Below are 25,115 nucleotides of genomic sequence, written 5' to 3'. Positions count from 1 at the left end.
TTTTTTTTTTTTGTCTTTTTGAAACAAGGTCTCACTATGCAGTTCAGGCTGGCCTTCAAGTCACTATGTCGCCCAGGTTGGCCTTAAACTCACAGCAGTCCTCCTCCCTCAGTCTCCCAAAGCCTGTATACTATTTAAAACACCACATGGTCCTGTCTCTTGATTGGACTCTCACTGAGAGACCTAGTGAGACGTTATTAGATGCTGGATACTGTGGAATTTGGTCTGACACCAGAGCTCCTTGGAATCAGCTGGCCCTGTGGAAGCTTGCTCCTAAGCTGCAGTCAGTCCAGAGCTATCTGTAGTTGGCAGTTAGTTAGTTTAGCCGCACTCCTTAGTGCAAGGCCCTTCTGAGGGTTCTATCCAGTAGCTCATGCGTTAGGGAGAGTGGGAGTAGACTCTGGGGACGGTTCCATCTGGTCCTTGGCAGGGATGCTTTCCCTAGATTCTTTTTCTGGTCTCTTTGCACAGTTTCTTCTTTCCCCATTGAGGATCAAAGCCAGGGCCTTCTGCACGCTAAGCAAACTCTTCATGGCCGAGCTACATCCCCAGCCCTCCTTGCAAGTTCTGTCCCAGGCACAGGTGTGTCCTCAGCAGCAGGGACATCTCAGACCCGGGGTTCTGCCCCACTGTGGATCTCCCTCCTCCCCAGGACTCTACCCAACAAACTGTAGTCACTTTGCCCCTGGGCTCTGCACTCTGTCTTCGAATCTGTGGGAGTGGCTTTTGCTGGAGTCCCAGTCCCCTGTATCTCAGTGCGGCCCGGCTCCCAGCTGATGCTTGTGCAGTCATAGGGCAGACTCTGTCTCCCTGCTCTCAGGCTCACTGTCCTGCACTATTGCCCAGCAGCTGAGAGCTGCCCTATCATGTGGGGCTCCTGTTATTCCACCTTAAATGGCAGGGGTCCTGTCATTCCACCTTAAGTGGAGTAATGTGAATAAAAGAACAAATGAAACAGCCTAGCAGGAGTGTGAAATTCTGGTTAAGCTGCTGGATTCGTATTAACACTCCCCTTTTCCTTCTTTTATTAACCAGCTACAGGTTAATAAAGGGAACAGCAAGGTGACTGCAGCCTGGAGGCAGCCTGGGTGTTGGCCCCCGGCAAGCTTGCATCTTACATCTTCCAGTGGCCCTGTCACCGGGGACCTCAGGCACCTCCAGGGGTCAGCACCTCTGCCCAGCAGCCCAAGTGAGGGCAGGAGCTGATCACCTGGAGCGCAGAGCTGCTGCCTTGCCTCACCAGCCCTACAAGTCCACCTACGTCTGACCACTAGCTTCGGCTTGCCCAGGGGACCACGCTGGACTCGCTCCCGAGACTCCTCCATGCTGCAGCCAGGGCAGGGGTGGCTGGTAGCAAAATGCTGACCCCAGTGGGCCGCTGTGCTTCCAGCCGGGCCGCAGGGGAGGAGTGAGGAAGCACAGAGCACGGTGAAAGGTAAGAGGACGGAGGAGCAGGTGCTGCCCGCTGAGACTCCCAAGGAGACAGGGCTTGACAGCTCGCCCTCCACCCCGCCCCTACCAGGGGCATCGAAAATTTGCATGGAGTGTGGAGGCAGTTCGTGTCTGAAGGCTCCACAGGCAGGCCCCCTGGGAGCCCGCACTGCCGGTGGGAAGCTGGGACAGGACGGCGCACAGCAGCCTGGCTGCTGGTCTTGGGAGGCAGAGCTCCTGGAGGCCCCTGCGGAAGGCCTTTCCCTGTGGAATGGCTTCTCTTTGCTCGACTGAGACTCCTTCCTGCATCTGTCCCCCTCATCTTCTCTCAAGAAGATGTTGAGGCCGAAAAAACATAACGGTCCATGGCTTCCCCTGCGCAGTGGGCTGGAGGACTCGGGAGACTCAGGGCCCGTGGTCTCCTCACACCCGGGACAGCACTGCCAGTGGCAGGGCCGTAGTGCCTCAGTGCCGTGTACGCTGAGATGCCCAGGGAAGCAGAGGTGAGCAGAGGCGGGGATTAACAGCCAAGGGAGCTGGGGGAGGTGAAGTCTGAGACCAGCCTCCCACCCATCCAGGAAAGAGTGGGCAGAACAGGACAAAAATGGTGCTTTGTCAGACTCAGGCCCACGGGCCTGTGGTCAGAGCCACAGCAGCCACCGCGTCGTGGGGACTGTACGGTCAACCTGGTGCTGCCCCAGCGCGGCTGACTCGCGCGAGGCTTCTCTTGGTGTGCTTAGCTCCCTTCTGCCCGCAGAGATGGGTCCACGCCAGCTCCTCCCTGAAAGCGACGTCCAGCAGTGCTTCCCCTTCTGCTGGGACCCCCACACCAGCAAGCGCTGCCGAGTCTCTGCTTGCTGAGGACCACTCAGAGCCTGCGCAGACCCTTAGCCTAGACGGCCCTCCCGCTGACAGAGCAATACCGCAGGCCACTGTATCCCCCACTAGCCTCCCTCGGCCAGAACTGCGGACGAGGCTGCGTTCACTGTGTCCTGCGCGTGCCTGTCAGGCTGAGATGCCTTCTCATTCTAGAGGCTTGCGCTGAAGCAGGGACAGTCGGAGAGCCGCGAACAGCAGAGCCTGGCCGCCCTGCTGTTGGGTATGAGCAGGCCCCGACTTCTCCTCACCCACTGGGTTCTCAGTGAGCACCTGCCCGGGCCAGGCCTCCTCCACGGCTGCTGCCTCGCCCCAGCTCTCGTGGATTTACACCATGTAGGGTGAGCCTGACCGTGCAGTGGGCGTCAGATGCAATGAGTGATGAGGAGGAAAAAGTGTAAAGAGATTTGTGAGGACGGAAGGTGGGTCAGGTGTGACAAAAGGCAACGTGAGGCCAGAGGCTGGGGCAAGTGTGGAGGAAGCGGAGCAGCAGCGCAAGCAAGGGCCTGGGGCGGGAACCCGTTTGGGAAACATGACTGAAACTGTCACGTGAAACCAACAACAGTGCCTGAAGGGGAGCCCGAACTAGTTCGGGGCAGGGGGCTCCGCAGTGACGTGGCCGCGAGAGCTGAGTTCCCAGAAAAGCAGCCACTCTGATCTGGCCCACTCTGCGGGCCCCAGGGCACTCTTCGGAAGCCAGGCTGAGGCCGAGCCGAGGACTGGCCCCTGTTCTCCCTGAGGAGCTGCCTGTCCCAAATCCTGGCATGTGCCATCCTCACTGTTCAGGCAAGGCAGATCGGAACATCGGCAGTGACCCTAGAGATCAGATGAGGATATTTGGCTGGGCAAAGGGAAGACGCCTTATGTTCATTTTGGCCCCCTCCACTACCTGGCTCACCTGGACAGGACACGTACAGCTGGGAGAGGGCCACGTGGCTGTGCCACTTGGACCAACCTGGCTGAGTATCAGCTCACATTCACGCCATTTCCTATTTTAGCGCCACTTGCAGACTGCTGCTGATGTGCAGCAGTTTGCGACTGACTGACCAGCACCAGAAGGCTTGAGTCTCCAGCGTAGAGCACACCGGCGGGAGGCCTGAAGAGTGGCTGGTGGCGAGGCAGAGGCAAAGCGCAGAGGTGAGCCCCTGCCTGCTCCCGTACAGGCTCTTTCTCCTTAGGTCCTAGCTGGGCAGGATACTTAGAAGCGAAGCCAGAGGCCGCTGTTCTCCCATGGGGGCGAGACGGGGGCGAGATCAAGCCGAGCCAGCAGGCTCCCAGGGCCAGGATCCGAGAGGAAGGAGGCCAGAGAAGAGACCGACACTCAGCGCCAGTTTCTCTCTGAGCATTTGTTCGGAGCTGGTCTCAGAAGAGAAGCCAGAAGTGGCAGTTTCATAGAGCTAGGGGAGAGGTCAGGGCGGTCAGGAGGAAGCGCCCTAAGAAATAATCCAGGCTCTGGGTTGGGAGGCGGGGGACCGTAGGCAGACTGCTGTTAGACCTGCGGACGGCACGTGTCAGCCAAGCCCCCAGCACGTGCAAGCAGCCTCTTCTGCTGCTGCCCACCCTGGAGACGGTGAGCCCAGACCCTGCATCCCACCACGCATGTGCCTGTTGCTGTCGAAGCGACACTGGGAAATGGGAGCAGAAGGGGCAAGACAACAACTCACAGATGAAGAGGCTGCTTGTCAGATGTGGGCGCTGAAGTAGCTGTGGCTAACCGTGCGAAGAGAACTGGGAGATGGGGACTTTCACACAGAATTGGAATTCATTTTAAAAATGACAGCTCTAAAACAGAGCTTTGTAAAACTCAGCAGGTAGATTTCCTAGCGGAGCAGTCGGCTGGAGAGGACGAGTGAGCTGGAAGGTCAGGGTGCAAGGTGCTGCGAACCCACTGTAACAGGCCGGTGCTGTGCGTGGGGATGTTCTCCCGGGCGCTCAGGTGCCTGCGCACACCTGAGGACCCCAGCCTCGGGCATGGCGGGGCACTGCCCGAAAGCCTCTTTGTGTCCGGGAGACACTCAGGCGCCTGGGGAGTACTGTCACGGCAGCCCTGGCTGGAAACATTGGTAGTACCTTGGGGTCCCACTGCATGGCCAGGAAGAGCTCTGTGACTGCTGCCCAGCTGGGAACGTAAGCTCACCTCCAAACCAGGGGGCGCGGGCTACAGACGGGGTGCTGACCTCTGACATGCATTCTGGAAAATGTTTTTAGACACACATCTTGCCATTTGTGTCTCCCGTAAAAGCAGTGTACAGAGAGGCAGGCGAGTGTGCGGGAGTAACAGACGGGAGCGAGGCAGAGCCACCAGGGTGCAGTTCTTCGGGCCTCACATGCCACGCGACCAAATGCCAGTCATTTCACCAGTGTGCCGGGCTCGGCATGGCTGGCCAAGTGTGACCTGCAGCTGTCGTGAGTCTCAGCGGTCCAGATGCAGGTTGTCCTGTGGAATTTTCCACCCTGGGTTAATGCCTTCTTTATAATGAGCAGGAATAAACTCACACAGGCCGGTGAGCCCAGCCAGGTTATGGGCCAAGGGCAGAATGCTGAGCTGGGGGAGGCATTAAAGCAATGTCACAGCAAACACGTGGCCCTTTGCTTTTGTCCTCCAAGATACTCTGTCCACGAGGCCTCCCCAGGTGTGCTCACCTGGCGGCAGGGAGATGTGCCTGGTGGCCCTTGAGTTTCTGATCAGCTCCAGCTGAATGCCTGGTGCCCGAGTGTCACTTGGATGCCTGCAGAGTCCTCTGAGCAGAGGCTTTTTCCTGCAGGGTCCATGGAAGAAGGGACATTCTCACTCAGACAGAAGGAGGGCGTCCCAGGGAGGAGCAGGCAGGGAAAGTGGGGCTCAGCACACCCCCGATCCCCCACGGCTTCATGCTGTGTGTGCCGGCACGACAAGAAACACGGCTTCTCCTTCAGGGAGCCGGGGCTCTGGCGGCGATACTGGCCCTCGGTAAGAGTGAACGTGGAGATGCACAGACACATTCAAACAAGGAGGCAACAAGGCCTTGCTAACAATGAACAGCGGGGCCGGGGTGGGGACAGGATGGCCTCGCTGGAAGAGGTGACATTGCAGATGAAACCGGAAGGGCAAGAAGGCTCTGCTACCCAGGAGGAGTGGGAGGCTCTGAGCTAGTCACAGAGGTCATGACAAGCATCAGATTTCTTCCTCAGACAATGAGAAACTGGTGACAGATTTTACGCAGAATGATGTGATATGTGATCTGATTACACGTCTATGCGACGTCTTGACAGCCTTGGGGACTGTGAGGAGGGCCTCCGGAACTAGGGAAGCCACAGCGAGAGGAAGTGGTAACGGCCAGTGTGCTGGCTGCAGAAGACCTGGGAGGTGCGTGTGTGAGGCTGAGACCGCGGGGGCCCGGGGTGATCTCGGGAATGCGTCTGAGGACGTGGGTGGCGGTGGAGCCACAGCGATAAGCTAAGGCAGGGATGTGACCTGCGGAGCATTATGACTGTGGGAAGTCATGATGCCCATCAGGGGAGGCCTCGCCACAGGAGCAAAAGTCTGGGAGGAAACTACCTCCAAGGAGACCCTCAGGTGTGTCCTGGGCCGGCGACACCGCCTCTCCTAGGAAGGCAGAAAGGAGCCCCAACCCAACAGCCGCTCACTGCCTACCAACCCAAGTCTGGCAGAAACCCTCCCTCCTCTGCCTCACCCTCTACCTGAATTTGCCACAGGCAAGACTGCGGCGCCCTCCTGCCCTGTGCCCCAGCCTGAACCAACCTGCTCCCCTGGCCTCCTAGGCAGAGCTCCTCTCCCCTCCGTCCCAGGATCTTTCCCAGATACAAACCTGTGTTCATCAATTTCTTGTTACCTTACTTATGAACGCTGCATTGCATCTGGTTGTGTGGTCTACAAGTTTTTTTTAAGAGGGAAACAATAACAAAATAACAACAACAAAGACAAAAACAACATAAAAACAATAAAAATGGTACAGAATTTCAAAACAAGATGATAGGAAATTAACAATGGTTGTTATATTAATTTTTTTTTTACATATTGTTATCTTTAATGAAGTTGCTTAGGTTACCAGATGTAACAATGCAAGATTGATCAAATAATTGAAGAGAATAAAAAATAATAATAATAAATTAGAAATGATACAGAGCTTTGTAGCTGGGATAATTGTATTGCTGATGTCTATTGGTTTATTGAAAAGAACAGTTAATGCTTAAATTTTTTTGACCAATTTTGCATGCTTATATCTGGTAATCTGAACAACTAATTTGATGACAACAATATATAATATATGGCACATGCCTATAATCCCAGCACTTGGGAGGCTGAGGCAGGAGGATCGTTGTGGAGTTCAAAACCAGTCTGGGCTACAAAGTGAGCTCAAGGGCAGCCTCAACTTCACAGCGAGACCCTGTCTCAAAAAGACAAACAACAACAACAACAACAAAGAAAAACCCAATATGCAATATAACAACCATTGTTGAATTCCTACCATCTTGTTTAGTGAAGGTCTACAGGTTTTGATTTATAGAATTTTTTAAAAATCATGGAAAATTTCAACATACTTGAAATAGGCCACCAACATAAAGAACCTTCATGCACCGATCACCCAGCCTTGAGGCAGCATTTTTGTGTATTTTGGTTGTTTTGTTTCGTGGTACTGGAGATTGAATCCAGGGTCTTCACATTGAGCTACATCCTCGTCTGTTTTTTTTATTTTTTGAGACAGGATCTTGCTAAGTCACTAACTTGCCCAGGCTGGACTCAAACTTGAGATTCTCCTGCTCCAGCCTCCTAGAGTGCTAGAATTCTAGGAGAGCACTACTGGAGTACACACGCTGGGGTGAAGCAAATCCCAGGCACCACATCACCTCATCCTGACATACCTCAGTCCTTGACTGTGAAAACGTAATTGGAACACTATTGCCAAACCTGGACACACTTATTTCCTGGGTGAGTCTCTTTCCCTGATTGCCTCCGATATGGTTTGTTAAACAAATTGTCTGTTTACAGGATTAAAAGATTTATTTTGGCAAGGTGTGGTGGTGCACACCTATAATCCCAGCACTCTGGAGGCTGAGGCAGGAGGATCACCCTGAGTTTGAGGCCAGCCTGGACTACACAGCAAGACCCTGTCTCAAAACAAAACAAAACCCAAACAAATAAAAGATTTGTTTTACAAGGTCCAAATTAGGTCCAACAGTTTCTTTTTATTCGAAGCTCCCCCCACCCTTGTGCACCTCTTCTTCCTTAAAATCTACTGATGAAGTTGTGCTTGGGCAGTGCTGTTTCATGCAGCCTGGAGAGTGCTGTGCTTCCCTGTTCTGCTGACCATGAGCCTCTCTGCCGCTATGTGCTGCAGGTTTGAATTCAGGTCCAGAGGTCTGATCAGATTCAAGATTGTGTGGGCAGGAATCCTTCCTCAGTGCTGCTGTATTCTTTGACCAGGAGGCACAGAGCCTGGGTCAGGGGACTGTAAAACGTGTTTTAAAGTTCTCCACTCCTTCCTAGGTCGTTTCAAAGTCTTGCTCCTTGCTGGTCTCTTAGCCACGGGAAACCTTCTCCTAACTGGGATTTCGCAGGTTTTTGTTTTGTTTTGTTTTGTTTCTCTCAGTTACTTTTGTCTGAGAGGAAAGGCAGGATAAGCTCCTGACTGTTGGACTTTATTTGCCAGTCTGAAGAATGAGTTGGTTCCCTCGTAGCATCCACTAGAGGTGTCTGGTAACATTTTCACATCCCTTAAACTCACAGATTTAAACACAAGAGACGCACTTGATCCATTACAGTTATTCTTCTCAGTATCCATTTGTAGACTTGAGAATTTCTTTGTGAGATGTTCAGGCAATTGTAAATGAAGTCCAGGGAAGAAGGACTATTGAGAAAAGTACTAGATACTAGTAACTCAGGTATATCCATGCTTGTTAGAGCAGGGTTTCCCAGACTTGGTGCAGAGTACTCCTAGATAAGATTCATTCCCCACATTGGCCCCAAACTTCCAGGCCCAAGCAACTCTTCTGCCTCAGCCTCTGAAGTAGCTGGGCTACAGGAACATACCATTGCACCTGGAAGGGTCTCTAGGCCGTAAGTCCCTACCACTTCCATTTACTAAACAGATCCAAACAGTAAATATTTATGCCCTGCAACTTATGGTAGACATTTGAAAAAGTAATGCACATAAAACTTAAAGAAAAACAATTTTTGGTGGTATGGGAATGGAACCCGAGGTGTCCAAATAATGACACTTCAAAAGTCACCCATGGACTCTGAATGTTCATTTACATGGCAAAGGAGGTGCCTGCAGGTGCGATTAAGGGCCCTGAGATGTGGCCATGGTCCTGGCTTCTCTGGGAAGACTTAATGCAGTCACATTTGTCTTCGTAGAGGGAGATTTGACACAAAGGAGGCAGAGACCATGCCTCCTGATGACCATGGAGGCAGAGATTGGAGTGCCATAGCCACAAGCCCAACAGCGCCAGAAGCCGCTAGCGGCTGGCAGGGACAGGGCTGGGTCCTCAGAGCTGAGGAAGCCTGCCCTGCGGATGCCTGGGTTTCAGGCTTCTGGCCTCCGGAACCGTGCGATCAGTTTCGACTATTGTGGCCACCAAATGTGTGGCAGTTTTTACAGCAGCATCAGAGAATAAACACACTTGGGAAGGTCAGGGATTCTGAGAAGAAATGACTGGGCCAAGCGCTGGGCCTGCAGTTCCCACCTTTCCCTAGCGGCCCGTGTGCAAGGCCCAAATCCCGATTCCAGGCCCCAGTTTCTTGCCAAGTTGCCTGGGCCTCATGGCCAGAATCGGGAAAGTGGTGCTGGGTGGTGGGAGAGTCCCGGCCGCGTGGTCTGGCTGCTGTGAGCCTCCATTTGCAACACGCGGCCCAGATTAGAGACAGGCAGACTGGCGGGTACGGACCAGCCCTGCGTTCCGCCACACACTCACTGCCAGTGCCCAGTGGGAAGAACGCAGGATGGGCAAAGGACACTATCAGACATTTTATAACCTAGTGCAAACACGATTATCAGGTACTATTTTTACAGCAGCAAGGAGCCTGTCTGGTGTAGTCGGCGCGTGCCAGCAGCCCATCCAGCATCCTGGTATGAAGGCCACATAGGCAGTGCCATGGCTTGGTGCACTCAGGCCAATCGGGCACACGTGTCCTGGGGGCAGTCTGAGCTGCCTGAACCTATAAAAGGCCCAGCAGGACCTGGAGCGCCTGTGCCGAGACCAGAGCCTCAGCAGCTCCACAAAGCCTGGCTGCTGTTTTTCTTCAAACTGACTTGTGTAAATAGTTTTTTTCCTTAGGACAGCAAAAGAATATTGCAGATTCTTGGCTGAATTTCTGTTGCTTCTGCAGGTATCGCCTTGGGTGAGTGCCAGGCTTGGTCACCCCTGAGGAGTTCCTTAAAAGTGACTGGCCAGTCTGGGGGCAGGGGGCACAGCTCAGGGGTGGATCCCACCAACACAGCAGGGCAAGCGCTGGCCCTTGTGGGCTCTGGTGCCACAGCTGCCTCAGGCTGGCACTGTTTCCAAGGCTGGCTTCCAGGTAGAGGAGTGGGGAAGCCGCGTTCTCCCTGTGACACCTGGTATTTGTCTCTCTGAATGGTGTGATGAAAGAATTGAGGATCTGCTAAGCTATGTTCTAGCCCGGCTGTAAGGACAGGATAGCCTAACCTTGGGCTGTAGCAGCCCCTACCAAGCTGGGTAAGGGTGGCTGGGCCGTGTCTCACTGCTTCTGTATCTCTAGAACCCACTCTTCCAGGATGACAGGCACAAGGATGGCGGCAGTGCTGCTTGCCCTGGCTGGCTTGCTGCAGGTGGCTGTGACCCTGAAAATCGCAGCCTTCAACATCAGGTCTTTTGGGGAGACCAAGATGTCCAATGCTACCCTCTCCAGCTACATTGTGCAGGTAACTCTGAGGGGGGCTGTCCCTGTGGAGAGACCTCAGCGGCGGGTGGTAACAGGCCCTAGGTATGCAGGGCAGCCCTGTGGAGCCACAGGCCGTGTCATTCATCTGTAGGTGGACATTAGGCGGGGGTTGTGGCCGCTGGCCTGGGGTCTTGGTCACTACCATGTTGTCAGTGGCTGCAAACCACAGAAGGCAAAGTATAGGGCTGTGGGCTGAGCTGTGCCGGGAAAACACCCCAAGGAGCAGTAGCTCTGGCCCTGGCTGTGGCCCTCCAGGGAACAGGGACTGCAGCCTCCACCCAGCCTGGCTCTGCTCAGGCTGCTGTGGCCCTGCCTCCCAGATCCTGAGCCGCTACGACATCGCCCTCATCCAGGAGGTCAGAGACACCTACCTGACAGCTGTAGGGAAGTTGCTGGATGAACTCAATCGGTGGGTGACCGTCGGGGGAGTGCTGGGGGAGGTGACCACCATATCCCTTCATTTGGGCCCCAGGGACAGTGGACAGGGCCCTGCAGTCGGCAGCCAGAGAGGGTCCCTTCCGGCGCTGACAAGACCGTTGGTTTCCTCCATGCAGGGATGCACCAGACACCTACCGCTTTGTGGTCAGTGAGCCGCTGGGACGCAACAGCTATAAGGAGCAGTACCTTTTCGTGTACAGGTGAAGCCCTGAGCCCATGTGGGCTCTCACCGCAAGGATCAGGCTGTGGGGAGGGCTAGAGATGATAATGAGGCCCTCCCTTGCCGGGGAGGACCCCAGCAGGCTGAAGAGAGTGAGACTGCAAGGCCACGGGGCATGGCGCAGGCTGGAGTTGGACCCCTGCTTGTCACCACCCAAGTGGGATGCTCGCTCCCCTGCTGCCTTCCCTGCGCGGGCAAGTGTGTGGAACGGCCGGTGCAGACCTGGCTCCTCCCGCCCTGCAGGGCAACAGCTCTCTGTGAGCGGCCCGAAGGAGCTGGGCCAGCGTGCAGGCAGGAGGGGTGGCTCCCAGCTGCAAGGTCACCTCTGCCTGCCTGGCTTTCTCACAGGCCTGATCAGGTGTCCGTGCTGGACAGCTACCAATACAACGATGGCTGTGAGCCCTGTGGGAACGACACCTTCAGCCGCGAGCCTGCCATTGTCAGGTTCTCCTCCCCACTCACGCGTGAGTGTCTCAGCAACTTCCCTGGGGTGCCCACAGAGCCTGGGGGTGCAGTGGTGCTGCCTTATGCACTCCTCTGGGAAGCTTGCTGTTCCAGGGCTCCGGTTTTCCACTCAAGTTCCCAGGACAGTGTTCACCCCGGGAACTGTTGTGCACCCTTTCTGTGACTGCGGCCTCCAGTGCACCGGGGTGCTGAGTGTGCCTACTCTGTCCTCAGAGGTTAGAGATTTTGCCATTGTGCCCCTGCATGCGGCTCCTACAGAAGCAGTGGCTGAGATCGATGCTCTCTATGACGTCTATCTACATGTCCAGCAGAAGTGGGGCCTGGAGGTGAGGCTATCTTGAGGCCCCTGGGCTTTAGTGGCCCCATTTGTCCCTGGGCCAACAGCAGGTGTTTCCTGGCAGGACGTGATGCTGATGGGTGACTTCAATGCCGACTGCAGCTACGTGACTCCCTCGCAATGGCCCTCCGTCCGCCTTCGTACAAGCTCCACCTTCCAGTGGCTGATTCCTGACACTGCGGACACCACGGCGACATCCACACACTGTGCCTATGACAGGTGAACAGGGACCTGGAGGGCACGATGGACACCTGCCGAGCTCCGGAACTGACTGCTCAGCCTTTGCACACTCACACCCTGAGCTTCATCCAGCCACTAGGAGAGCAGACCTCTTAGGTTTTGGGAAAAGCGTGTTTAGGGACAAAGGGCAAGGCAGAAGCTCAGGTTCTCTCGGGGTCATCTTTCTCTTGTGAATGGCCTGGGGGGGCAGGCAGTGGGCAGTCTGGGCTGGCTCAAGCGAGGTCTAAGCCAAGGCCCACCGGCCCCAGGGAGCAAGTGCCATGAGACACTGACCAGACCAAGTGTGGCTAAAGGGACCCTTCTCCCGTCTCTGCCCTGCAGGATCGTGGTGGCTGGATCTCTGCTCCAAAGAGGAATTGTTCCGGATTCAGCTGCTCCATTTGACTTCCAGGCAGCATACGGACTGACTAAACAACTTGTAGGTGTCCTGCCTTCATATTTTAGCTCAGCTGGGGGCCACAGGAGCATGGCGAGAGCTGCCCCATGTGATTTCTGTGTTGCTTTCTGCATGTCTCAACAACACGGACTTAGCTTTTCACCGCAATCCTGCTGGGCTCTGGGGATAGTTTGGGCAGTCTCCTGCCACCTGCTCCTTCTCCTGGGAAGACTGGCCACATGGTTCTGGACGCGAGAACCAGATGGCTTGGGTTCAAGTCCTGACCCCGTGGCCTCCCCATATTGCATGTCTCTCCCAGGCTGAAGCCGTCAGTGACCACTACCCAGTAGAGGTGATGCTGAAGACGGCCTGACACCGGCAGGCAGCACAGCCAGCTGGGTCCTCTGGGGTGGCTGGCGACCCACAGCATGGCAGGTACAGTGCCCCTTTCCCCCACTTTGGTGGGGGGCACCAAGCACGGGGCTGTCACCACAGCACTCTACCTTCTCAGAGCCTGGACAAAAGAGCTAACATTTTAAGAAATATCTTTTGGATTATTATGGATTAAGAAATATCTTTTAATTGAGATAAATAAAGCTCAAGGTGGTGGTCTCATCCACGGCGTCTGGTCTTTCCTCTGCCTGTCCGGGGGTCACTTTCTAGGCAGAGACACATGGTTCCATCTGTCCTCTGGACCGCACCTCAGATCACAGGTCCAGCTGCTTGACTGTCAGTATTTCTCCAGGGCCTTGACAAGAAGGTCATTCAGGCGGCCCACCATGGGCCTGGGGTCGTCAACAAGGCCTGCTGCGATCATGGCGTTTTCATAGATCTGAAAGGCAGGTTGGATACTGTGTAGGAGAGCAGGTGACCCAAAACACAGAGACAAGAAAGGAGAACAGCTCCCAGCCCTGATTCCCCCCACCTCCCCTCACCTGATCGACAAGCAGCTGGGCCAGCTCCGGCTCACGCTGTCTCAGCTCACTCAGCTTTCTGATAAGCGCGTGCCTGTAACAGGAAATCACAGGCCAGTCAGCTTGCACTGGCCACCAGGGTCTCCATCCTCTTGTCCCAGCCACCTCTGAGATGTCAGAGTTAGCAGAGCATTCTACAAAGTGCAACAGGTCCACTGAGTATGAAAAGGTACATAAAAATTAGCTGTAAGTGACCTTTACGTACATGACTCTATTCCCTGAAAGCCTGAAAGAATCAGTTAAGTTTCAGTATTAGAAAATACAGAGAGGTGGACACGCAACAAAACATATACAAAACCCTTCACAATTTCATCTGTGAGGGCCATAAAGGCGAAACTCTCCTAAATCAATCCAGCTGATTCATTTACATTAATAGATTATGTTAAAAGATTTCTTTTGTACCATTCAGAAAACAATTAGGTTGGATTTCTACCTTATGCCTTCGTCAAATTCCTGGAGAGATTAAAGGTACAAATTTGAATCATAAAAGCATAATACTGTGCAGGGTATGGCTCAGAGTTACAGCGGCTGCCTAGCATGTGCAAGGCCCCAGGTTAGATCCCACTACTGCCCCCGCAAAAAAGAATACTAGAACAAGTAACAAATGTATAGCCGGGTGTCAAGGCACACGCCTGTAATCCCAGCACTCGGGAGCATGAGGATTGGTGTGAGTTTGAGGCCAGCCTTGGCTACTAGAGTTCAAGGTCAGCCTGAACTGCACAGTGAGGACCATCTCAAAAAACCCAAAAAAACCCAAAACACCAACACCCCCCGACACACAGGATTTGTAAGGACCCCCGGCAGGCCAGAAAGGGGCCTGGGCTATACCTGGGGTTGATCTCCAGCGTGGGCTGCAGGAGCTGGGCACGCTCCTCCTGGGTCTTGGCTAGCTGCTGCATACGCAGGAAGTGCCGGGCGGCCCCCATCTCTAGCACAGTCACCATGGCAGGGTGGGTGTCCAGGCGGAGAGTCACCTGCAAGCAAGGCCAGAGTGAAGCTGAAAGGGACCTTGGTGGCGAGGGACCAAGGGCTGGCAAGGTCTTCACCAGGAGTGAGGCTCTCCCAGGTCATTTTTTGTTTTTGTTGTCTTTTTGAGACAGGGTCTTGCTATGCTCTGAGTTCACTTTGTAGCCCAGGCTGGTCTCAAACTCAATGATCCTCCTGCTTCAGCCTCCCGAGTGCTGGGATTACAGGCGTGCGCCACCACGCCCGGCCTCTCCTAGGTCATTGAGAAGGCAGGGTCTTTAGGACAGCCTCTAACTACGGAGGCCAACCTTGCCCCTCCCTCACCATCATCGGCACCAGCCTGGTCGGGGACTCCTGCCTCCTCCCCATCTCACCTACACTCTTCTTTAAGGCTCCCCAGTGTTGGTGGTACAGAATCCGGCCTCCTGGCTTGGGCTGGAGAATCATCCTGCGCCAGCCCAGCCACCGGGGATGAGCCAACTCCTGAGCTGATTCAAACCCCAGCTCCCTTATGTCTAGCTGTGATCATTTCCTCATCAAACTGGTGACAACACTTATCTGAGGCCTAACAACCTGGAATCTGTGGAGCAGGGACGCTGTGTGTTACAGAGGCAAGAGCCACCATGGAGTCCTGTCTACACATCTTTCTAGTAATTTCTTCTCCTCCAGCCAACGCTGCCTCCTGGGCCTCCCCCAGCCCAACCTGCACACCAGTCTCTCCCTTGGGCCACTCCTGCACATGGCCCTGAACTAGCACCCTGCACAGAGCACCCCTTTGTTGGTGTATCTTTCTTTAGCCCTGAGCTAGACTAGCAGGTACTGTGCTTTCTGAAGCTCGCCTGGAAGCCCACTAAGACCCCAAGTCAGAACATAAGCTCCCCTCAAATGAGGGTGGCATGTCCCTTCTTGGGAACCCCCATTTCAGCCACTGCAGCTCCTACAGGATCCAGAGCAGCCTGGCCCCAGACCCTCCGCCTCTGGTTCTGCTCACCCACTAGGTGTGGGCTGCTCCTCTACTTCCTCAGCTCCTGGTGCTGTGGGGAAGACAGCCAGGCCCCACTCTCCCTGCCTCAGCAGGCTCCTGGCTTCCCATGGCCACACGTATGTGCAGGAGAGGGGACATGAGGCCCTACACAAGCACGGGAGCAGGGGCCTGAATGGTCTCCACCCGACACCACAGGCTTCTGCTTCTGGGCAAAAGCCCACCAGGGCAGGAACTTGGAGCCACAAGGGGTCTGTGATGGGCACCTAGGACCACGGAACCAGTGTAGCCCACCCCAGGAAGGTCTCACCTTCACAGCAGTGACTCGAGACCCCAGTACGTTCCGCATCCAGGCCATCAGCTCCTCTGTCTCCTTCTCGGGTAGGCGCTCAGCAGCTGCAGAAGAGCAGGCATGAGTGAGCCCAGGGCCATGGCCTGCAGCTTAGGTAATTTTTTCCGAGCCTTAAAAAGTCAATTTGGTTTCTCTCAGGAAGCTGGGTCAACTGCAGGAGCCACTGTAGAAGCAGCAGGGGAAGGACTCCTGGGACCCAATGTTTTCCATGAACAGTTTCCAAGCAGCTGCTTTCAGAGGTAGGTGGTCTCAGACTCAAGACAGAAAATAAATCCTGTGTGAATCCATGGGCAGGCTGGAGAGGCCCTCATGTCAGCCCCCACCACCCAGCTTTGTGGGCCCCCATGCTCTGGAGAAGGTCAAGAGCTGACCTGGGGATGAGTCCTCAAACTTCTCTTCCTTGTAGTGATCAACAACTATGTCTGTCTCCACCGAAATCAGCTTCTTCTTGTCAAACTCACGAAGGTGCAGCAAGGTGAGCTCATCGAACTGCTCATAGCAGAAGAGGACCTGCGGGCGCCAGAACCCTCCATCAGGCCCACAGCAAAAGAATGGACAGTCCCTGCAGACACTGGGGGCTTCTGGACTTGAGTGAGTTTACCTGAAGGTTCTGGGAGGCTCTCGCTGTCTTTGCAGCAGAAACACTATTCATGAACAAAGCTACCCACCACCACCTGTGAGAGGCTACGGCCCTGCCTTGCACCACTGTTGCCTTCCAGGCCTTGAGGGGTTCGAATCTGTCCCTCAGTGTGCGGACCCTGCAGGCATCCCTGTCCCTCACCAACCTCCGTGTTTTTCTGCTTCATAGCCTCATAGTAGGGTGAGTGCTCAGCCAGGTGCCGGCTGGGGGCACACAGGTAGTAGATGTTGCGGGTGCCGGCCTGCATACGGCTGGCGTAGTCTGAAAGGCTGGTCAGCTGCCCAGCGGGCAGTGCCGAGGACTCGTAGCGCAGCAACTTCGCGATGTCCTCCTACAGACAGAAACAGGGACGGTCACTGCTGCCTCCAGATCCAGGCTCTGAGTGTCTCCTCCCCCATGGGCCACAGCCCTGCTGAAGCCCAGGGTTTCCAGCTCCCTAAGGGCAGCAGTGGACCCTCAGACCATCCTTGCCCTGCCCACAAGACCCCATGCGAACAGCCAAAAGGCCTTCCGGAGGCACACCCTCTCTCAGGCGCCCCAGGGCTGAGGGCCGCGCACACCGTCTAGGAGCGGCAGAGCCTGCCCCCGGTACACCCTGTCCCTCAGCCCGGTGTTTTCACTCTGTCCCCCGTGCCAGTCGCTGTGGGCGCCTGGACACGGGCACGCAGTCCACTTTCCCTGCCTCCTCACAGCCAGGGGTGGCTGGAGACAAGCTCTGGCAAGTGGGCTGTAAGTCCCAGTGCGCCTGGAGCGGGAGGCTGGGTGCAGGTGAGACTGCTGCGGTCTGTGTGGGCTGCACTGGCAGGACAAGGAGCAGCAGCAAGCTAAGAGTCTTGTCCTCGTGTCACCAGCCTGCAAACTGCCTTCTCGAAGCCCTGTCACCTCTAAAGTCACGGCACGGGAGGGTGGCAGGGAGCGTGGGAACTTGGGGAAGGAGGACACCGGACACTCAGGGCACGTTTCAGTGAAAGTGCCATGTCTGGGACTCAGGTGGACAGAGGCACACGAAGAGAGGGAATGACAAGGATCAGGAAGCACCTGGTGGGGAGCAGCTGTGCCCACGCCCGTGGGGACCTCTCGGTCCTCACTGGTAGCTTGCATGTGTAACACATGTATGAAGCACTTGAACAAGGCCCTTGATACAGTCGATGCTACCAGCTGCTATTAAGTGAAAACAAGAAGGAATGGGGATCTTAACCAGGCCAGCACAGTGAGCTTCTGGAGTCTGCTGATTGGATGTAGTGCGACCCGGAGGAGCCAGTGACCTTCCCTCATGCAGCTGGCACTCTGCCCCACCTCTTCTCCTGGCCTGAAGCTCAACCTCCATGGGACCCCCTTCTCTTGCTGCTGTTAGGGAGGGCAAGTGCATGGGGCCATCAGGGTGCCAGCCAAGACCGGCCCCAGGGTCAGGATGGGGAGCTCCTGGGGCTAGGGTGAAAGATGTTCTGGAACGAGACAGTGGTGGACTCTGCACACACTGTGGGTGTCCTAAATGTCACTGAGTTCCACAAAGATGACATTTAATTTATGGACTTCATGGTATACAAATGATACCTCAGAAATAGTCAAGAGGCTGGTCGCAGTGGTACACTCCTGTAGTCCCAGCACTCAGGAGGCTGTGGCAGGAGGACTGCCACAAGTTTGAGGCCAGCCTGAGCTACATAGCAAGACCTTATCTCAAAACAAACAAATGAACACACCAAGAAACAAAAACAATAAACCACAGTCAAAGATCTTTAGGGAACGAACATACCATTTTTCAGCAATTAACCACTTGATTAACTGAACTACTGGCTCCAATAGCAGTGTTAAAGGACTTTACCAGTTAGACAATCTCCCTACTAAAGACAACTGCACTCTCTTCCCTAGCCCTGGGCGCTGAGACTTTGACTTACAATGCCTTTCTATGCTGTCTCCAACCCCCAGGATAGTGTGCACCCTCTTCCTGCCAACTTCTGGGCCAGGGAGGAGAGGCTCAGCCCTTTAGTCATGAGCACAGGATCTGCAGGACAAGGGTACAGGCATTCGTGGACCATGTGCTGGGCCTGCTGCGTTGACACCAGAGGCCCAGAAGCCGAATGGCCTGATCGCTAACCCTGTAAGCACTGGTCAGGGGCCCTGCTGCCCCGTCAGTATGTCCAAGGAGGCCTCCACTAGCTTCCTCTGCAGCTCCAGGGCTAAGGCAGACAGAGAAAGGCTCAAAAATCCAGTTCTCTTGCCGGGCATGGTGACACATACCTGTAATCCCATCACTCAGAAGGCAAAAACCAAAACAAAAGCAAAATCAGAACAAACAAAAAAACCCCAGCGCTGTACCTTGACCTCCTGTTCTGCAGTAGTCACGATGCCCTCTCTCATGAATAAGCCGTAATCTTCAAAAAACTTTGCATATTTCTCAGGGTCTTTTTTACTCTGGTCGATGAAGAACTTTATTAGCCTCTGCTGCAGGACACTCCGGAGTTTCCTACAGAAAAACAGTATCTGTGATATAAAGGCCAGAAGGTTAGAGACGTGTTCAGCCCACCAGTAACCAAAGACCCAAGATGAGCAGTACCACTGGGGCTAAAGTGAAAAAGATGAGTTGCAGACTCCTGATGGAGTCACCACCCCCTGTAGGTGGGAATGTGGACAGGTACCCTCTCAGTGGGACCAACTGAGAAAGACCCCTTGAAATCACTCTTCCTTTGTGCCAGCTGTTCCAGCAGCAGGGATGGCACCTATGAAATAATTAGCACACCGATTTGCACAGATCAGGACTTTCACTGTAGCACATGAGATATAAAATGATTATGAACAAACCTGGTATGCAGGAAATGTGAACAATGGCCAGGAAGAATTTTTTTTCTGTGCTGGGGATTAAACCCAAGGCCTCGTACATGCTAGGCCTACATTCTAAGTCTTCATTATTTATTTTGATTCTCAAGTTGTCCCCGATAGGTGGGAGTCCCTTGGAGCTGGCTACTGCTCCTCTGACAAGTCTCTTCCAGCTCTGAGGACTCAGGCCGACATGAGGTGGCCCAGGTACTTCTGTTTTGCTGCACCTGGTCCAAGCCCTGTGGCTTGCTCTGGAGAGCCCTGGCTGCACAGTGGGCAGACCTGCAGTGGGACGTAGGAATTCTGGTTGCCACTGGGATGTCACTGCTCCTAGCCCTCCTGATGTGGACCTTACGAATGTGGGCATGCATACGTGCAAGTGCACACCTCTGCCCACGTTTCCTACCGACTTTCCCCAAGTACCTCCAAGATTAAGCTGGTGCCACCGGGATATTCTAGTCTGTGTCTGAAATGCCCTTTTAATGTTGAGAAGTCTGCATCTTGCTATAGTCTTAAAATGGTTTTTACCTGTTTTGTTACCTAATATGATTACCTATTTGATCTATTCCCTTCCACATACCCAATCTGCCATGGCCACTGCCCTCCCCGTGGGGCCTGGTCACCTGCTTGGCTGCAACGCTCAGTGTCTGCCCACCTCCATGCACGTACTTTCCTTCTCTCCCGGACCCTGGCATTCCACTCAGGCCTCCTCCTCCCCACTGAGGCCCTAAGGAACACTCTCCCTACACTCCATCCTGGGCTGCTGTGGCCCCTTATAGGAGAAGACCCCTGTCCTGTCTTGCTCTGCCCCGTGCCTGAAGGACGAGTGGTTCAGGATAGGTCTGCAGGAAGAAAAGCTTAAATAAATGTAGGCATTATTGTTCTAGTGTGCTGAATTATTAAGGAACTATGCATGCTACAATTTAACTTTTTTTTTTTTTTTTTACAATTTAACTTTTGTAAAAAGCAACAAATTAAGGAAACATGCCTGTGATCCAAATTAATAAAATTACTCCTAATTTTAGGCCTGGGATGAAGCTGCAGTAAACATTCTGATCCACAGGATTCCAACTTTGAAGGTTACAGTATCACGCAGGGCATGGAGGATAAATCCCACTGTAGTGCTCACACACAGCATGCAGCGCTGGTCCCGACAGTACCACTAAGTACAGTGAGGACACGCGGCCTTTGCCTGAGTAGGTGCTGAGCTGTCATTTATCTCTGCCAGGAGTTCCCTGGTTTCTCTTTTACTGCAGGCACTTCTTCACGTCCTTAGGATTATCAAAAGATGTAAGTGTTAATGGCCAGGTGGTAGCACATCACTCATTTTATCCTGTTTCTTCCCTCTGAACTCTGGATTTGCTGGCAGTGCTCAATGGTTAAAGCACTTGCCTAGCATGTGCAAGCTCCTGCGTTCAACGCCCAGTACCAGAAAAACAATGGTGAAGATTATTATCCCTTAACAAAAAGAGGCCTGTATATAATATAAATATAAAATTTAAATATCATGAATATACTGTATATCTGAAAAAGACCATGACATTTACATTGCTTCAAAATACCACTTCACATGATCGTCATTAAAGATAAAGGGGAGAATCGCCAACTAGAGAAGCCCAGCAGATTCTCCCTTAACCAAGTATGTCAATGTGAACATCACCAGCTACCGGATAAGTGGGAAAGTGCTCTTTTGCAGAGCATCAGACAATCACAAATGCAGGGCCATGCCACAGGAGGCCTGGCCTGGTCTCCTCCTGCTCTGTGGGACAGCAATAGAGCTGCACAGTCCTGAGGACAGACAGTGGTGGCAGCGCAGCTCTGCTGCACCCCGAGTTGTGCAAAAGGGTGTCCTCGCCAGCTCGGAACACTAGCCACTCGGCAATGTGGAGCAGGAGGAAGACAGCTCGCTCTCAAAGGGTCCACAAAGACAATGTTCTTTGCACAGTGCTGTCAACTTCTAAGTCTTCAATTCTTCAGATTGATTCAAAACTTCTCCAAAGGCAGAGTCTTTGGATTAAGATGAGATCTAGACTGACAATCTGACAACACACGCAGTGACAAGGTGGCCAGATACCATTCCTGCAGCATGGCACGGCAGACAGCCCAGGCCTCGGTGCTGGGCTACAGCCAGAACACGCAGGTTCCTCTGCAGCTAAGTACGACCTCTCTGCAACTTATCCCCACAGCTATAATGCAATGGCTACAGCACAGAGGGTGAAGCACTATCTGAGAGGAGCCCAGCACAGCCTGTGCTGGAGAATGAACACTGATGACAAAGGGAGGATGGGGAGACAGAGATGCAGCCATTTCAGCCCTGGGATTCCAAAAGCCACGTCGAGCCAGGTTCCTCATTTTACTGGAGCTTCCGGGACCCAGGTCAGCTGTACTTAGTTTTAGAGTCTTGTCTTGCCTCACCGAGCCCTAGACCCAGTGCCTAGAATTTGCCTGACTGTGACCCATACTTGGGATGGGCACATGTCGGGACCCCTCCCAACACCAGCAGTTCTTTAGCACCAGCCCCAACCCTTTCTGCTAACATGAAGCACAGCAAAGAGGGACCCCAGGGGCCCATAGCACCCTTGGCACCACCATGCAAATATACCACCCAAAGCATGCTGCAACTAGCCACAAAAAATTGCCTCCACAGAGGCCAGAAATGCCCTGCTATGGTCAGCAAGTGTGCTGCCCAAGGGCAATGTAGGCAATGCCACCAACGCCACAGTCGCCAGTACTGGTGAAATGTACAGAGGCCCTTTTAAAATGTATTATACAATATATTTGTATTCAATGAGAAAAATAACTTCCTGACTCTAACACACTGGATCGACTATGCACATCCATACAATATGCTACCATATAATTTTAAAAAACTGGGGCTGGGGATTTAGCTCAGGGGCACAGTGCCTGCCTGGCAAGCACAAGGTCGTGAGTTCGATTCCTGGTACCGGAAACCCCACACACACACAAAAAAAAAAAAAACTTAAAAAAATTTTTAAAAACTGCTTTCCCCCAAATTAGCAGCACTGAAAAGTACCCAAAAGCAAGTCCTTACTATGTAGAAAAAAAGGCCGGGGATATAGCTCAGTGGCAAAGTGCCACCAGCCAGTCCCAAATTCCTCTGGACCACAGAATGAGTTGTTTAGGAGTAGAGGAGGCCTCAGAGGCCAGCACAGGCACCCAAAGGGCTCTCAAGAGGCCCCAGGCCCGGCCTCACACCCCTCACCTCATACTCCTCATACCTTACTCTTGGCTCCTGTATTCCCAGCCAGGGTGGTGGGGCAGAGCTGGCTCTCACCAGGAGTCAGGCTGCCTGCCTGTGGCTTACCTGATGAGGGTGCTCTCCTGCAGGAGCTCCCGGCTGAGGTTTAGGGGGATGTCTTCGCTGTCTACCACACCTGAGAAGGACAGGGCAAGTCAGGGGTGCCTGTGCCTGTGAATGGTCAATCACCACTCATATCCACCTTGCTCCGAACTGGCCCTTCCTCTATAGCCTGGCCTTACACAGACCTCGTGAGGTTAAGAGCCTCCTTGTATCCTGCTCATCCCCCAGGTGGATGAGACACATCGAAGGGCAGGTTGCCTGTGGCCTCAGAAGCCCTGGGATACTTGGAAAATACATATTGGATTTCATCTTAAAAATTCTCTTTTTTAGGCCAGGTATGGTGGCTGTATGCCTGTAATCCCAGCACTCAAGGGTGAAGCGGGAGGATCACTGTGAGTTCAAGCCCACCCTGACTATATGGTGAGTTTAGGACCAGGCTACACTAATAGCAAGACCCTCTCTCCAAAAATGGAGTCTCGCTATGTAGTGTAGGCTGGCCTCGAACTCATGGCGATCTTCCTGCCTCAGCCTCTGGAGTGCTGGTATTACAGGCACGCACCACCAAACTCAACTCAAAAGAATTCTTAACTACATAATATACAGTGTGCCTTTGTGATACGAAGATCTAAATGCTGAATTCTTTTTTTTTAAATTTACAACATGTACTTTACTTCAACTGTTTTGTCTTTAAATGCCGAATTCTTTACTAAATTATAATCTCAAGTTCAACTCAATTCATGCATAAATTGACCCTTATAGATTTCAAAACACTAAATGAACTCAATACTCCTCCACCCCCTAAGCAACCAACTATCACTAGTGCTGAGGCCAGGAAGCTTCCTGAGGGCTCTGAGCAGCTTTCCCCTGGCCACTCTGTAAACACAAGTAGTGCACTCAGCCATGCTCGGGAAAGACAGTGTCGGAGTCAGCCCAACAGCTCATTTTCTACACAAGGGTAGACAGGGCCCCATGAAAGCCACTCACGGACACAGGCCCAGGCCACGCCACACAGCACCGTGTTGGGCCACCATACCTCGGATGAAGCGCAGCCACTTGGGCAGGATGTCTGCAGCCTTGGTCTGAATGAGGACCTTGCGGCTGTACAGTGCCACGCTGGAGCCCAGTTCCCGGCTCACATCCAACATGGATGGTTTCTGAGGGCAAGGAAAGACAAGGTCAGGCAGCAACAGTAGAAATGGACCTCAGCCACAAGCAGGCAGAGCCTAAGACAAGATGCCAGAAAGCCAGCCCTCCCAAAGGCTGCCCTGGGTGATGGAAGGTGGACAGGAAATGCCGAGGAGACAATGTTCCACCGCCATCCCTTATTCACTCCTCCCCATCTGCTCCACTAGCAGTCTGAGGTCTGGGGAAAACAGCCCCACCACACTGGGCCTTGTAGGGGTGGGATGGCTGCTGCCCTCAACAAGCTACTCCCTGCAGAGGGTATATGGGACATGCTGAAGACAGTATGTCCCAGAGATAGACCCAAACCCTGCTAGAGGTTAGGAGACCACAGGCCATAGGCCAATGCCTCATTGCCTAGCTGTGTATGGCCTAAGAATGACTTTTACATTTTTAAACAGTTGGAGAAAAAAAATCAAATAGGACTATTTCAAGACATGGGGAAAGGCGGGGAATGTGATCATTAGCGCCTGTCAGTTCACTAACACTCGGCCTTGCTGGTCTGCCGGGGCACTGACCGAGGGGCTTTCCAGCCAGGACAGCAGGGTCAGCAATGACCATGGGCTGTGTGGCTGAAAAGCCATGCTCCTCTGCCCAAGCCCTCACAAAAGAGGCCTGCCAGGGCCTGTTCTGCACCGCCTCTCGGCTCTGTCATACCGTGGGCTCTTATCTGGAGGTTGCCGAAGGCTGAGACCCAGCATCTCTAACCGGTTCCAGGGGACACCGAGAGTCAGGCAAAGGCAGGAAGGCTGAGGAAGCGCTGGACAGGCCTCTTCGCTCTAGGACTCAGCTGAGCTGCTATGCACCCCCATGAGCCAGGGAGGCTGAGGGCCAGGTGGAGCACACAGAGGGCGCCGGCACTGTGGACCTGCCACAGCCTTTCCAGGACGTCTAGCAGAAAACCTGATACAGCGCTGCACCGCATGGTCTGGCTGGCTGAGAGGGCCCAGCAGCTGTTCCTACGGCCCCTCCCTGGCACTCTATGCCAGTCTGCCTCCAAATGCCAGCGGCCAGCTTGCATGAAAGATGTCACGTAAAAAGTCCCTTCACTGTGCACAAGCAGTGGGAGCCTGAAATCACCAACGCTCCACACCCAGAAGGCTCTGCTTTCTTTTGCTCTAATCCTGTCTAGTATCGCCGTGGCACACTGGCACACTGTGGCACTTGGGGATACACTGGCTCCAGAGGGGCAGGGGAGTGGCTGAGGGCCACGTCGGGGCAAACTGAGCATCTCACCGTCTCTGGCACGTAGAAGATGCTCCGGATGTTGAGGGGCGCATCCGTCTTATAGTGCAGAGTGTAGCGGGGCTTATCATAGGCCTGGGTGATGTGGCGGTAGAACTGCTCATGCTGTGCCTCACTGAGCTCCTTGGGATCCATCATCCAGATGGCCTAAGAAGGGAGACCAATGGGGAGTCATCCCATTTAAAATGTCCTCCCATGGGCCGGGGATATAGCTCAGTGGCACAGCGCCTGCCTGGCTAGCATGAGGTTCTGAGGTTGAGTCCTGGTACCAAAAAATAAATTAATTAAATAAATAAAATAAAATAAAACGTCTTCCCAGTGGCTGCATGTAGTAAACTAGTAGAGCACATGC

At 53.7% G+C, this 25,115-nt stretch overlaps 2 protein-coding genes across 7 annotated transcripts in view; one reads left to right on the top strand and one right to left on the bottom strand.

Moving 5' to 3' along the window:
* Positions 1-9,480: 9,480 nt before the first annotated feature.
* Dnase1 (deoxyribonuclease I) lies at positions 9,481-12,901 on the top strand. Of its 4 annotated transcripts, none has more exons than XM_005391319.1 (9): positions 9,481-9,649; positions 10,043-10,190; positions 10,531-10,619; positions 10,765-10,848; positions 11,217-11,332; positions 11,547-11,659; positions 11,735-11,889; positions 12,232-12,328; positions 12,606-12,901. In XM_005391319.1, the coding sequence occupies exons 2-9, from the start codon at positions 10,044-10,046 to the stop codon at positions 12,657-12,659; spliced, it is 855 nt and encodes a 284-aa protein (XP_005391376.1). In that variant the 5' UTR covers positions 9,481-9,649; position 10,043; the 3' UTR covers positions 12,660-12,901. The 4 variants fall into 4 exon arrangements, with proteins under 4 accessions (XP_005391376.1, XP_013373258.1, XP_005391377.1 ...); XM_013517804.1 differs by having other exon boundaries at positions 10,028-10,190; XM_005391320.2 differs by lacking the exon at positions 9,481-9,649 and adding an exon at positions 9,728-9,826.
* The window catches only part of Trap1 (TNF receptor-associated protein 1), a 35,691-nt gene continuing 23,422 nt past the window's right edge, over positions 12,847-25,115 (bottom strand). For all 3 annotated transcript variants that reach the window (XM_013517803.1, XM_005391321.2, XM_005391323.2), the window contains 10 exons: positions 24,755-24,910; positions 23,370-23,490; positions 22,340-22,409; positions 18,517-18,664; positions 16,346-16,531; positions 15,932-16,070; positions 15,519-15,604; positions 14,089-14,234; positions 13,222-13,294; positions 12,847-13,118 (listed from right to left, as the gene is read on the bottom strand). In XM_013517803.1, the coding sequence (XP_013373257.1) occupies positions 13,017-13,118; positions 13,222-13,294; positions 14,089-14,234; positions 15,519-15,604; positions 15,932-16,070; positions 16,346-16,531; positions 18,517-18,664; positions 22,340-22,409; positions 23,370-23,490; positions 24,755-24,910 (1,227 nt within the window). In that variant the 3' untranslated portion in view covers positions 12,847-13,016. The remainder of the gene's footprint in view (positions 13,119-13,221; positions 13,295-14,088; positions 14,235-15,518; positions 15,605-15,931; positions 16,071-16,345; positions 16,532-18,516; positions 18,665-22,339; positions 22,410-23,369; positions 23,491-24,754; positions 24,911-25,115) is intronic.

The sequence above is a fragment of the Chinchilla lanigera genome, unplaced genomic scaffold (assembly GCF_000276665.1).
Source record: "Chinchilla lanigera isolate Chin_1 unplaced genomic scaffold, ChiLan1.0 scaffold00041, whole genome shotgun sequence".
NCBI lineage: Eukaryota > Metazoa > Chordata > Mammalia > Rodentia > Chinchillidae > Chinchilla > Chinchilla lanigera.
Note: the sequence above shows the minus strand (reverse complement) of the source record. Positions and strands in the feature narration are given on the sequence as shown.

Bases quoted from the DNA above. Each gene is read 5' to 3' on its own strand.
- Dnase1 (XM_005391319.1), top strand. From the start codon at position 10,044: ATGACAGGCACAAGGATGGCGGCAGTGCTGCTTGCCCTGGCTGGCTTG. The intron at 11,333-11,546 runs GTGAGTGTCTCA...CTCTGTCCTCAG, and splicing joins GTTCTCCTCCCCACTCACGC to AGGTTAGAGATTTTGCCATT. The intron at 11,660-11,734 runs GTGAGGCTATCT...GTTTCCTGGCAG, and splicing joins AGCAGAAGTGGGGCCTGGAG to GACGTGATGCTGATGGGTGA.